The 13424-nt window shown below is 47.1% G+C and overlaps 1 protein-coding gene across 4 annotated transcripts in view; it reads right to left on the reverse strand.

Moving 5' to 3' along the window:
- The window catches only part of Rps6kc1 (ribosomal protein S6 kinase C1), a 156769-nt gene that overhangs the window by 34424 nt on the left and 108921 nt on the right, over nucleotides 1–13424 (reverse strand). For all 4 annotated transcript variants that reach the window (XM_031338665.1, XM_031338655.1, XM_031338672.1 and 1 more), the window contains 2 exons: nucleotides 5798–5845; nucleotides 4606–4738 (listed from right to left, as the gene is read on the reverse strand). In XM_031338665.1, coding sequence (XP_031194525.1) covers nucleotides 4606–4738; nucleotides 5798–5845 — 181 coding nt within the window. The remainder of the gene's footprint in view (nucleotides 1–4605; nucleotides 4739–5797; nucleotides 5846–13424) is intronic.

The following is a 13424-nucleotide window of genomic DNA, read 5'->3' on the forward strand; positions in this document are numbered from 1 at the left end:
CCGTTCTGCCCTCTAACCGCATCATTCCCTGTTCTCTGACTGAGAGCATGCCACACAGCGAACACTCCACTCGTGGCCAGGTCGGAGAGCGTTCTATAACCTCTGGTCTCTTAACATTAACACTCACAGCCTTGACTGAAGACTTCCCCATCTGCTCCCTCAAACAGAGCTAAGAAAATGGTTAAAAGAGCAAGGACCATTTGCAACTTGTCTTCTAAGCTTGCTTTGTAGACACAGGACTGTAAGCATGCTCAGACTGTACCACTAAGCTATGTCTTCCGCAGCCCTCCTGAGAACGTTTCTGTCCTGACTGCTTCCATCTGGGTAGTAACAAACATCTCCAGGGCTGGAGAAACAGCGCATTCACATAAGTGCTTGCTGGGCAAGCACCAGGCCTCATAAGAAAGCTGGGTATGCTGGTGCTATGCTTAGAACCCCAGAACTCAGAGGACCCCTGGGCCTTGCCAGCTAGCCAGACCAGGCTCCTTGGCAGACCCCAATCCAAGTAAAAACCCATGTCTCGACACATGAACAGCTTCTGAGAGACAACATTTACAGCTGACATATGACCTCCACAAGCATGTACATGCACATGAACATGCACACACATGAACTCTACATGTGTGCATACTATCTCTAATTCACGTGTCCAAAACTGAAGCCATTTTTTCCAACTCAATTTACTTTTCCCACAACTTGCTAAATAGAGGCCCCATTTTTAACATTTCTAGCCAAACGCCCTGGAGTTCTGCAGGGCAGAATGCTGTCAGTCAGTTCTACTTTCAAAATGTGTTCAGGCTCAAACAACCAGAAGTGAGTGTGGACACAGACATTGAGATGCTTACAAACGTCCCACCAGCGACACTGACACTGCGGTCTGGAGACCTAAGTGTGCCTCCCACAGATCACAGGCTGTGAGTTTGGCCCCCACTGTGGTGCTGCTAAGGAGTGGAGACCTTGAGAGTCTTGCTAGCAAGAGGCTACTGGAACTCGGGGTCTTACCCTTGGGGAGGGAATTCTTGTAATTCTCACGGGACCCTAGGCTTGCTCTGGCTTTGTATCTCACCCTTACCACCTTGGTCTGGTGCACATGCCCACGAGTGCTGCCTTGCACGAGTGCTGCCTTGCACGAGTGCTGCCTTGCACGAGTGCTGCCTTGCACAAGTGCTGCCTTGCTCGAGTAGGTCCTCCCAAGGACCAAAGAGATCCCAGCACCATGACCCTGAACTTGCTTTCTTGATAAAGTGCCTTTGCTCAGTCACGGAGGGCGGCTAATGCGAGCACTGCCCAGCAGCCATTACTGCCTAGTTTCCTGCAAACCTCCAAGCTGTTCTCGCCCCTTTCTTCTGATGGGCCACAAGCTTCCATTTTCTCCAGAGGAGCCGCAGTGGCCCTTGTGTTGCCATGGTTGTGAGGCACCGCGGGCCCCGCCTTCCAGCTTTCTGCTTTTCTCCTGCATTCCTCACTCTACTCAGCCAGCATCTGACCGGGTGGACAAGGCTGCTGCCCACCGACCCCCCTGGTTGTCCCCCCACCCCTAACTCACTCCTGGCTCTGGTTTATGGGCTTGCTTTCTCTTTCCCCACAAACACACACTTCTCTCTCCTCAAAGGCCCCTCTCTCCGTACGGTGACCACTGGTGAGAACAGTTCCCCCAGCCCTGGGTAGACTGCTCTCCCTGTTTTCAGCAGCTGAGTAACTTCTTCTGTGTGTGGTTACTGTCTGCCCCCATCTAAAACACCAAGCGGGTTCCATGCGGCAAGCTCCCCTGCTTTGTTCTCTTCTGTGTCAGAGCTGTCTGTGCTCCAGGATGCAGTCCAGAGGCTTCTAGGTAAGGCAAGCACAAAGAGAGCGTGAGACTTGCACACGTTCTAGCTCTGTGAACTCTGGGGAGCCAAAGCTGTGAGTCATGGACACTCGAAGTTCAGCAGAGCTATTGACACCGTCAGGTTGCCTTTTACAGTTCTTTCTTTGAGGAGGGGCTTGCCACAGTGCATGTGGAGGTGGGAGGGCAACTCAGAGGAGTCCATTCTCTCCTTCCACATGTGGATCTGGGACAATGTCTTCATTCCTGGACCACAGTGGGTAAAGAACAGGAAATCCACAAGTCCACCAGCCCTGAAGGCCACACCATCACCATTTGCTGGGACTTGAGCTCAGCCTTTGCTCCGCTCCACACTTAGCTCACTGCAGCTCATCTGTGAAGGCTAGTTTCTGTAAAGCTGACATAAACGGAGACATATTGGGAGAAAGATCACGTGAGCAGGTGCTTCCCTCAGAATGGGCTGTAGGGGCCCTTGTCTGATTGCTGGTAGTGCCACCCTGGGCAGGTGGTCCTGGGTTATCTAAAAGCATGCTGAGCAAGCCCGTAAACAAGACTCTTCTATGGCTTCTGCTGCAGCTCCCGCCTCCAGGTTCCTGCCCGAGGTCCTGCCCTGACAGCCCTTCATGGCGGGCTGTAAGTAGAACCTGTAAACCGAGTGAACCCTTTCTTCCCCAAGTTGCTTTTGTCACAGCAGCAGAAGGCCAACTACAACACCACCTCCACACAACAAGGAGTGACCTTTCTGATTCTGTTTGTTAGAAATCACACCTCATGTGGTCCGGGCTACCATCAGGAGTGACCCGCTCCCACTTCTGGGATGAGTGTCTCATACCACCATACCTGGCTAGCGAGTGAGCCTGTGAGGTGTGCGTCAGCTCTGACCCTGCAAGAGCACAATGCTGCATGCTTCTCCACAGCAAAACTGCTGTCCTCATCAGCTACCACAGCCATGGTCTCCACAGCAAAACTGCTGTCCTCATCAGCCACCACAGCTACGGTCTCCATCAAACATCCCGTGGTCACACTGCCCCTGTCCTCGGACCTTACATGCAAATGGTAAGGGTTTTGTGACTCAACTGTTCCTAAGTGCCACCATCTCAGAGAGGGCTCCTGGAGCACATGACATGAGGGAGGGAGGGAGGTCACCCTGTGTTAGGCATCAGCGTGGAGGCCCGACTCGTGTGCAGTACTTGACTGTTTTTGGCTTTTGTTTTTTGTTTTTGAATTTTTGAGGGAAATTCAGCTCAGTGTGCAGCACACAGTTAATCAGCTGCTAAGAGCAAATGAGCTGAGGTTCCTAACTTTCTTAACATCACAGAGATTTCTAGAAAATTAAGCCACAGACATTTGAAAGGAGAGACATTCACAAGTCCATGATAGTCTCTGTGTTTGCCTTTGTCTGGGCCCTCGGAGCACTGGAGCACTGGCACACCACAGTAAACCAGCACCAGCTACGGTCTCAGTCCTGAGAGGCAGAGGGAAGATGGCAGAGGAAAGACAAGTGTGACGTGGAGGACCGAGACGAGGAAGAAGGCAAGCTACACACAGCGGAGGTAAGCGAGGGTCGAAGCTTTGCCGCAGATAATCTCCAACATGAATAATCCACACCGGGTAATAGAATATTGACCATAATTACATTCATCCTACTGACCTTGTTCTAAATTATTATGGATTATTACTACGCAAGTTATTTTGTTCCACACCAGAGGTGGCTGTATTTCGCTATCAGATGACATGACCTCTAATTCAATAATGTCTGTAATGCACTGGTATCCTCAGATAAAAGCTGTCTATAATGTCTGAACAAAGGTGAATTAGTTATCCAATTCACACACGCAATTAACTCTCTTACTACCTGTGAGCCGTGGAGCCCCTCTGAATTCCCTATTAAACACTGCATGTGGGGTCTTCTCTCCACCTCGTTATCTTGTGTAGGCTTCATCATAACATTACTGCCCCCACCAAAAACCTTGCATTTGTTAGCATGAGAGACATCATTCCAGAAGGCAGTGTCTCTCTTTCCTGAGAAAAAGGTATTAAATCCAAATGTTATGTCTATTAGAAAAAATAGAGTATTTTCATAGAGTATTTCATTTTCAATATAAAGTAAGGACGCCTTCATGAAGAGTGGAAAATAATTTATATTTTCTTTATTATTTTAAGAACACCTGTTTAAACACCAAAAGGCATACATGTTATGGGAATTTATATTAACATGCGTAGTCACCTAAATAAAAGAATGTTTATTTAAATTCAGGTGTCATCAGGCAACTCGAATCAGCGAGTGCCTTCTGCCACTTGTGCTCCGATGAGGCTGAAGGCGGAGCCCAGGCCTCTGCTTTGTACTCACACTGACGCCAGTGGCTGTGTTCATGAGACTCAGATCAGAAACGAGGCAATGTCAAATGTTAAGCAAACACCCTTGCGCTCCCTCTGAAGGAAGCAATTAATTAATTCTGCAGGGGATGCTTTTTTAGTCATCTAACGTAAGTGTAGCTTTTAGTGCAGACAAGGGAACAGAATTAAATCTCTAAATAAAGCCTCGCTCTCTCGGCGCGGTGCGGCGCACACTGAAGCTCCTATTCTGTCAGTAAATCTCCTAGCAAAGTGGACTGTCCCACGGGTCAGTGAGTGACACTGGCCGGTCACCTCAAAACTCAGAGCGAGGAGGCTGAGCAGGAGTGAGGAGATAGATTCCATGCTCATGAAATGACAGGCAAAGCAACATCACCAGCACTCGCACACGGGACAGACGACGACGCTCCTCACAGCCAACCCACCTTCGGCGCGCTGCAGCACAAGAAACACCGATTCCTCCGAGACGATGTACGTGTGCAGACACACCATGTTAGGCACGCAGCGGGGGATGATGGTCTTTCTGTTCCTGCTGCACTCACTGCTTTTCCTTAGACCCTGACAGAGAACAAAAAGGTCAGTTGTACGCAGTTGCCTTTGGAGCCTGCTGTGCTCAGTGTTTATCAACCAAACTAATCTATCCAAGTTACTCGGGGCTCGAGAAACCACTCATCTGCTGCTCTGTGCCCCTCGGTCCCCAGAGGCTCCGCTGATGGCATCTGGCGTGAATCCAGACAACAGAAGATGCCACAAAGCTGCCATTAAAATCAATTACGTGGGTCAGTGTTTTTATTAGCGATGCTCTCAAACTAAGTCATCAGGATGACACACGGTTATTTCTCTGTGACCTCTAAGTTTGATTTTCCTTGTGTGTGTCTTTAAGGCAGCAGCCAGTTCGAGTCGCATTCCCCAGACACCAGGCGTGTCTTGCAGGAAGCAGCAACTTTTAAATTCTTTTCTAAAACGCTAACGACAAATCTCCAAAAGCGCAAGGTTCGTGCATTTCCTGGAGTTACACCCAGGTTTTTAAAAGCTAGGTAAACACCACTGGGAGTGGGGGCATGGGCTGTTCCTGAAGAGAGGCCGTCTTCACACAGTCAGTGTGGCCTCCTCCTGCCTGATCAGCAAGAGAAAAGGGGTGCTGAAGGCAAGCTGCCCTTTTGGGTGCCATGGAATGTTTAATCAGGATATATTTAGAATACATAGTATTGCAAACCATTCCAAAAACAATATCAAAACTAAAATTATCCACTTAATTATGTACTGTATTTGCACCAAAGAACAGGCCGGGGCACAGCTATTTGCCGAGTGTCTGCAGAAATCAGGTTTTAGGAGCTGTAATCACAGCTCAGCTGCGGCCCATGTGGTCCTCATGCACCAGCACAGCGTATCTGAAACACACCCTTAGCTCTTAGATGCAGTCAAATTATATATTCTCTAACATAAAACCTTTCTAAACAGAAGCTACAGCATGTTTACCAACTACGAAAGACAGAAATACTGACCGCCAAAAACCATAAGACATTCATGTGCCATGTAAAAATATTTTTCTTTCAAAAGCATGTTTATTTTTGAAAGTCAATTTTTAAATTCACTAAACTTACAAATTCTACTTACTTTTAAAATGAATGTCTGTTCTGTCCTTGTGTCCATTACAAGTAAAACCTGAATAAAAGATATAATTAATAAATTTAGCAATATTTAATAACATTAACTCTTTAACTCGAGAGACTAAGAAGCAGGTTCTGGTTGTGATTCTTCCCAAAATTCTATTTTCTAAATAGACTTTTTAAAAACCTTAAATCAGAGGACCCAAACAGCCTTGTCCAAATAAATTTTATTACAATTTCCTTTGCTAAAACTGCTACAGCATAGAAACATCACTGTGTTTCCTAAATTTATTTTTAAAATATGTTTCTTAAAAGTGCGGCACACGGCAAGCATGGTGCACACACAGCTGGTGCCACTGGAAGGTGGTAGCCTCGGCTGGGGAGAGCAAGGCCAGCCTGGCAGCTCTAGGCCAGCCTTGAAAGTAGGGAAGCCCAAAACAAGGTGGCGGTGGTGGGGAGTGGACAGTCCAAGAATTTTCTCATATGGTAAGGAGGGAGCAATTGTATTAAAACTGACAAAGGAGCAACCTTCTGTGATATCTCGGCAGCCCAGCTAACAGGATCGCTACACCTGAGACTCTAGCGCCATCTCAGGCAGCCCTTGGGTACGGCTTCTCGACTCTGGACCAGATCTTTCCACCATCAATCAGCAAATCCTACTGACTCCATAGTTAAGATCTGTCCTGCCCCAATGCCCCAACCCAACCAGAGACCAGCTCTGCCCAGCTGACAACCAAGGCGTTGTGACAAGCTCCCAGCTCCCCTGCACACTGCACAGCTCTGTGGTCAGTTCTTAAAGTACCAGGCAAGGCTTCTTTTTTGTGTGTTCAGATGTATCACTGTTCCATGTCTCTGTAAGAAGAACCACAACTCCATAAGGACAAGACCTTCATTTCACACACTGCCCTCTTGAGTAGCCATCCCTGACGGCCTAAGAGAAGGAAACAGGGACAAATCTCACCACATCTGTGGCTTATTTTTGCTAAATACTATGGCAGAGATAGGCCACAATGGCCAGTTAGCAAGCCCACGAGTGTCTGCCACTACCTTTCTTTTTCATTACAGAGGTTGACAGCCTCTCTGGCAGCCTCTCCTGAGTGTCACCTGCACTACTGAAGCCAGCCTGTATGCTAACACACTGTTATTCACACTCTCCTGAGTGTCTCACCTGCACTACTGAAGCCAGCCTGTGTGCTAACACAATCTTATTCACACTCTCCTGAGTGTCTCACCTGCACTACTGAAGCCAGCCTGTGTGCTAACACAATGTTATTCACACTCTCCTGAGTGTCTCACCTGCACTACTGAAGCCAGCCTGTGTGCTAACACACTGTTATTCACACAGACACCTCCCAGATGTCCTGCAGAGTCCTCAGACCCAAGCTCCAATTCTCTTGGTTCTCCAATTACAAAGCCAGCAGCCAAGCCAACAAAGGAACCACACCTCCCGGGCCTTCCTAACCCCCTTCCTGCTCCTTCTCCCTCCTCATTTTAAGCAGTGAGTAATCAGTGTTGGCCACCTCAGCCACCACTCCTGTTCCACATGGCTGACACGAGGCCCTGGGTGCGATGCTATGATGAAAGATGACCAGGGCGGCCACTGAGTAGGACCATGGCTCTGAGACGATCTTACAAAGTCCACCCTGGGTCACGACTGCTGTCACTGTCACTGCAGCTTCTCTGGAATATTCCTCCAGCCATTTACTCAAACAACTGCTCATCTCTCCATAGTTAGCTCAAATGTCAACCTTTCTGTCTCTCTTATAAATAATGATGGCTCTTCCTTTGTTCTCGAATTTATATGGTACTGACTTCTATTACGGCATCTCAAACTCTTCAATTTGGTTTCATTTGCTCATTTGTCATCTCCCAACCAAATGTCAAAATCCTTATGGGAACGTCACAGACAGTGTCATGGTCCCCAGAGATGCTCATACCCCACTGAAGAATCTGTAAGCAGACTGTGCTGTAGTAGAAAGGACTTTACAGAAATGGTGAAAATAGAGCTTACAGATGACCTGGGTTGTCCAGGTGGGTAATCAGAGTGACGTGGTAAAGGGGTCTTCCCAGGATGAGAATGACCTGGCTAGGATGTACACCCCACCCACATAGGCAAGAACCAGAGGGGCACATCTAGAAGCCCAGAGGGCGCCTGAGAAGAGCAGGCACAGTTTAGAAGTAAAGAGCAGCCCTGAGCTAACCACCAGCAAGAGGACAGCTCATTCTTCCAACTGTGCAAGCAGGGAAGCCTGTTAGCAGTGTGAGTGTGCAGAGAGGCAGGTCCTCCACACACCACAGCGAGGCCTCTGACTCACACGACTCTAACATAATGTATACAGGGTCTTCCAACAGTGAACTGCTGTGATCGGCCCTGCTGATGATAGGGTAGAAATGGTGTTTCTGTTGTAAGGACACGGCTACCAGGTAAATAAGAACACAGAAGGTGGACAGCAAGGTGCGAATGGAGTTTGGGAATGAAGTCAGGACGGAGGGTTTATATTTGAGCATTCCCCACAAAGACACACAGCCACAGTACTGGGGTTCAGACAGTGCGACCATGGGGTACTCTCAACATCCCAAGGTAGCGCACATCTCTAATCAACCAAGGTCAAGGGTGAGCAAAATGTTAACTGACCCTGCTTTAAAAGCTACCGTGCAAAGAAGGGTGGAGTGTGTACCTGGACAGCTAGCTCCAGTGTGACATCTTTCACTGCTAAACCGCCCTACACACGTTTAAACAGTATGTGAGTTACACACTTGGCACACCGTGGGTGGGTATGAAAGCAGCCAGAAGGCGCACATTACAAGGAAAGAGCGATTCAGATGTGAGACAGAGCACAGGGTGGAGCAGCCATCCGCCCATTCAACAGGAACCACTTGCCCCCAAAGGGCTGACAAGAAAACCCTGAGGAAGGAAGTAACAGAAGCCAGGCTGCTCCAAGTAAATCAGGGGCAAAGGACACCAGAAGAAAGACTAAAAAAGGATGGATGGCCATCCGTTCAGGAGAGCGTGGGCTTGGGTTGCTTGCACACAGAGACCTATCCTCTCCTTAACTGTGGGCAGGCAGGGCTCCTGACATCTTCTCCACAAAATGACCCTCCGAGGCATGGAAATGCACTCGCAGTCCTGGAGTCCTGAAGGTGGCTCAATGGTCTCCTCCACACACAAGGCAATGGACAGTGGACTCTGTGAGGCATCTATGCTCCTAGCACCTCATCTGTGTTTGCATCAACGCACAACTCCTTGTCACTCCCCAGAGGGCCAGTTGTGGTTGCAAAGACTCGTCTACGTGAGATGGAAAACATCTCTCCAGGTAAAAGGTAAGGCTGGACAACTTCTTCTTACCAGAAGCCTCCTGCCTGTCAGAACAGAATACTCCTGCAGGAATGAGGGGTGGGAGGTCCCTCTCCTTGCTGGTCTCACTCAGCCATGAAGCACGAAGCAGGCTGCATAAAGGGCCATTGAGAACGGACAGACCTGGCGGGAACCACGGCTCGAGTTAGGTTTTCTTCTCTCACCAACTTTGCTTGCCACTCGACAACGTTCACATTGAGGCAATAAACACAAGAACATATGTGATTTTTTTTTTAAATGTGCCCTTTGACTGTCAATTTCTCCCAAACAGGTGTTGCCTAAATGATTATAAATTGGCCTCTGGGTACACCTCTTCAACTGAGCCGTACAGGGCTGGTGATAATATAATTAGACCTCAAAACATCAGGCTGGTGACTGCTCCCCATCTGTTTGGCAATAATGTTTAGTTAACAATAGTCTTTAAAAGAAGCACCTTCAACTTTCATTCTTAAAGTTATTTATAGTGCTGTTCTTAACACGCCAGCACTCCTGCTAACAAGAGCTTTAGCCACTTGGAAATTATTAGCCATACGGCTGTACACAAAGAGAAACGACTGCATTTAACATCTGTATCTCTCCACATTTATACACTGCTGCCTCATTGAAGTGAGTCCTTAATGAACGGTGGTATAGCATCAATATCATAGCGCATGCACACGGATCATAAGGAGCCAGACATGTTTTTAATGCCAACAGTAGACCGATCTGTAATGAAGCTGTCAGCATAAAGGACAAAATAACAGCGTCTTTAACCCTCAAACTGAATTTGTTCATTTGTAGACTCAAACACAATTTAAAAACTGCTCATGGGTTTGCTCACCTTTATAAAGACAAAAGTCTAATTTGTACTAATTTGATACAATTGTCTTCTCAATAAAAGGCTCCTAAAACCATCTTTTATTTCATGATAAAGCAAGTACTACCACTAACACTGTCATGAAGTAATTACCTTGGGTGGCATATCCTATTGAAAGAACACAATTAGCATTATTCCCTCTTTCATTTTTTACATGTACATATCAGCACTAGATTAGCGTATGGCCTGACAGAAAGGGCTGCTCCGTCTTTGCCCACAGTGATACATTGCCTGAGGGGGCCAAGGGGTGGGGCAACTTAGGTTACTGACCAAAGTCATCTGTGCTTCGGTCCCCCAGAACCAGGACCACATACGCTCAGAAAGGAGAAGAGAGCAATGCACATGGGAGAGAAAACTTACAAACCACTTACCTCATGGCTGGGGGTAGAAAAAGATGGTACCTCATGCTACATTCTCTTCTCAAAATAGGCCACATTGGACTTGACTATGGTTAGGCCAATGTTTAAGTGATTTCTGTTAGGAGTATTAAAACATCACCATTCTGCAGATGTGTGCAGCTGTGTGCAGCAAACCGGCAGCTCCACACCTCCACTACCCCGGCGATGTGTTGGTGAACACAGGCTCTCCGGATTCTCATCTAAACCCACCGAGCTTCACATTCTTCCCCAGCCCCCACCCCCAACACAATACATTTATTGACTCTCCGGAGATTTCCCAGTGTATACCCCCATCACACTCGCTTCCCATTGACTCCTTGGGGATTTCCCAGTGTATACCCCCATCACACTCGCTTCCCACGACACAATACATTTATTGACTCCTCGGGGATTTCCCAGTGTATACCCCCATCACACTCGCTTCCCAGCCCTTCCTTGCATCCTTGTTACCTACACCCAGCAAGGAAAAAAATGTACATTGTGTTATCTACATATTCACTGGTGTGGTTAAACTTCCAGTGGCTTGCCCCTGATATGAGCTAGGTCCCTCCCCTCCCAGATCCCTGCTGGACATCATCTGCTGTGAAAGGCAACACCCCGCATCCTTCAACAGTTTTTAAGGATTCCCTCCAGACCTCAGGAGCAAGGATTATAGGCTTCCACATGGTTTCTGGCATCAGCACAGATCATGAACAGGGTTCCGATGTCTGTGGTTTATGCTGTGGCCCAAAGTCTGTGATCCCAGATACATTCAGGGCCAGGCCCTCTTCGTGGTCTATGCTGATGCCAGTTTACATTCTCACAAAACTCAAATATGTTTCAACATTTGAGTAGCCCCATGCCTACGCTCACAAGCAATCACTTACAAAACTTCACCAGACTTTACCAGAAACTTTACCAGAAAAAAAGAGGGCAGGGCCACTTTGACACCAAATCTCTCACACAAGCATCACAACATGGTGTTACTGGCACTCTGTCCAAAAAACAGAAACCAGGAAATGAGCATTAGCCCAAAGTTACAGCAGCAGGAGAAGCCGCTGAAACACACCCTAGAGACACTCATCCTGAAGACCAGAAGCAATCCACCTTTGGTCTCCCAGAAGTTCTCTGCTCAGAATGGAAGTTTGGAAGTCATGTTACCTGGATACTCGGCCCCAGTGAAGACATCTTGCCTCCTACTCTCATGAAGCCACCTTGGCAGCAATGCATCAGGCTTCTAGGACTTATACACAATATTCTTAAATTTCCTTAGATGGAACCAAGCCTTCTCTGTGCTACAACTTCCAGTTTAATGTGTCACTGTAGAATAATCAGGCAACCTGCAGAGTCCTGCCTGTGAACTGCAGTAACATGTTACCTGTCCATCACACAAAGAAAGGTAATCGTGAGACAGGCTGAGTTCTTCAAGCATAAATTTAATCCACAAATATCTAAGATCTTCCAAGGTAGAAAACAGCAGATCAAAAGATCAAATCTACCAGAACCATGTGACATTAGCTCGCTCTCTCTCTCTCTCTCTCTCTCTCTCTCTCTCTCTCTCTTTCTCTCTCTCTCTCTCTCTCTCTCTCCCTCTGTGTGTGTATATATATTTTAAAGTACCTTAATTTAAAGTGCACAAGCACCTGTGGCTTCCTTCTGAAGCCCCTATCCCAGCCCTAATCACCTAGGTGCTGCCTTGACTCCTGCCAAAATCAAACTGGGACCAGAGGAAGAGCTGTTAGGAGGCACAGCAATGAGAAACTGCACTGATAAATAAATAACTACATTTCTAAGAAAACAACTAATTTTCATTTTCTTCAAATGCCCAGGCAGCTGCAAAGGTTTTCGTATGCTAATTTTTTAATTAGAAGGTATTTAGGCAGTGAAAGCTTTCATATGCACTTCTGATTCTTCATCAAACGTGAACTCCCCAACTTAGCTTCAGTATAGCTGGTGGCGGCCTGAAGGTTTACCATCTGCTGCTACCCAAAGTCACGGTGGCCACCTTCAGAACATATGCATCAAAGCCCAGAGATAAGAGACTGAAGAAATACTGCCTAAGTCAGCATAAGGGTGATGATGAAGCCAGAGGCAGGCAACGGGCAAGCTACCAGAAAACACTGAACCCTGGGAGCAAGCAGTCATACACAGAAAAGCACCCAAGGTCACTGCCTTTCCGACAGCTGAACCAAGGGCAGGAGAAGCAGCACAGCCAAGGGACGTTCTCGAGTCCTCTGTGATGGCTTTTCCTTTTAATAGAAGGCTGATCATACTGGAAATCAGCCTTATTCAAAATAAGCCTATTCTGAGGAAGCTCAAATGTAAGATTTAAATTGTTTGTTCAGCCTATGAATAATGAGAATAAAGGCATATGGTTTAGACAGTCACAGTGTGTGCTAGAAAGGGCTTCTCTCCTGGGCATTTAAAGTTCAGACATTTCCCAAGGAAAATACACTCTGAGACAAGTTTAACAAAATCCACAAAATACCAATTTTGGCTGACTGTGACGACTCAAAGCATCTCTCCAGGCCTGGGACACATGCAGAAACAATACTGTACCGGGCACACACGACCCACAAACCAGTTCGTGCCACTGAGTACTTAAATACTCAGTCATCACCATGATATCTTTAGAGAGTTTACAATTTTAATTGGAATAAATGGCTAAAAATAAAGCAAATGTTTCCAGAGCAATTTTTCTTCCAAGAAATGCTAACAATCACAATGTTGCAACATCAGAGGAAAGGTATCTTTGTGCCTGGAAATATATTTGCAAACACTTAGGAAGCTAAGGCAGGTAGACTGCAAATTCAAGGCCAATCTAGACTCAAAAAAAAAAAAGGAAAGAGACAGAGAGAGACAGAGAGAGAGAGAGAGAGACAGAGAGAGAGAGAGAGAAAGAGAGAGAGAAGCCTCCTTAAGGTAAGAGCCACATTCAGCAGCTGTATGGAACATACATCACTATGGTTCAGTGGCTGCATGGAACATACGTCACTATGGTTCAGTGGCTGTATGGAACATACGTCACTATGGTTCAGTGGCTGTA

The sequence above is a fragment of the Mastomys coucha genome, unplaced genomic scaffold, assembly GCF_008632895.1.
Source record: "Mastomys coucha isolate ucsf_1 unplaced genomic scaffold, UCSF_Mcou_1 pScaffold1, whole genome shotgun sequence".
Classification (NCBI taxonomy): domain Eukaryota; kingdom Metazoa; phylum Chordata; class Mammalia; order Rodentia; family Muridae; genus Mastomys; species Mastomys coucha.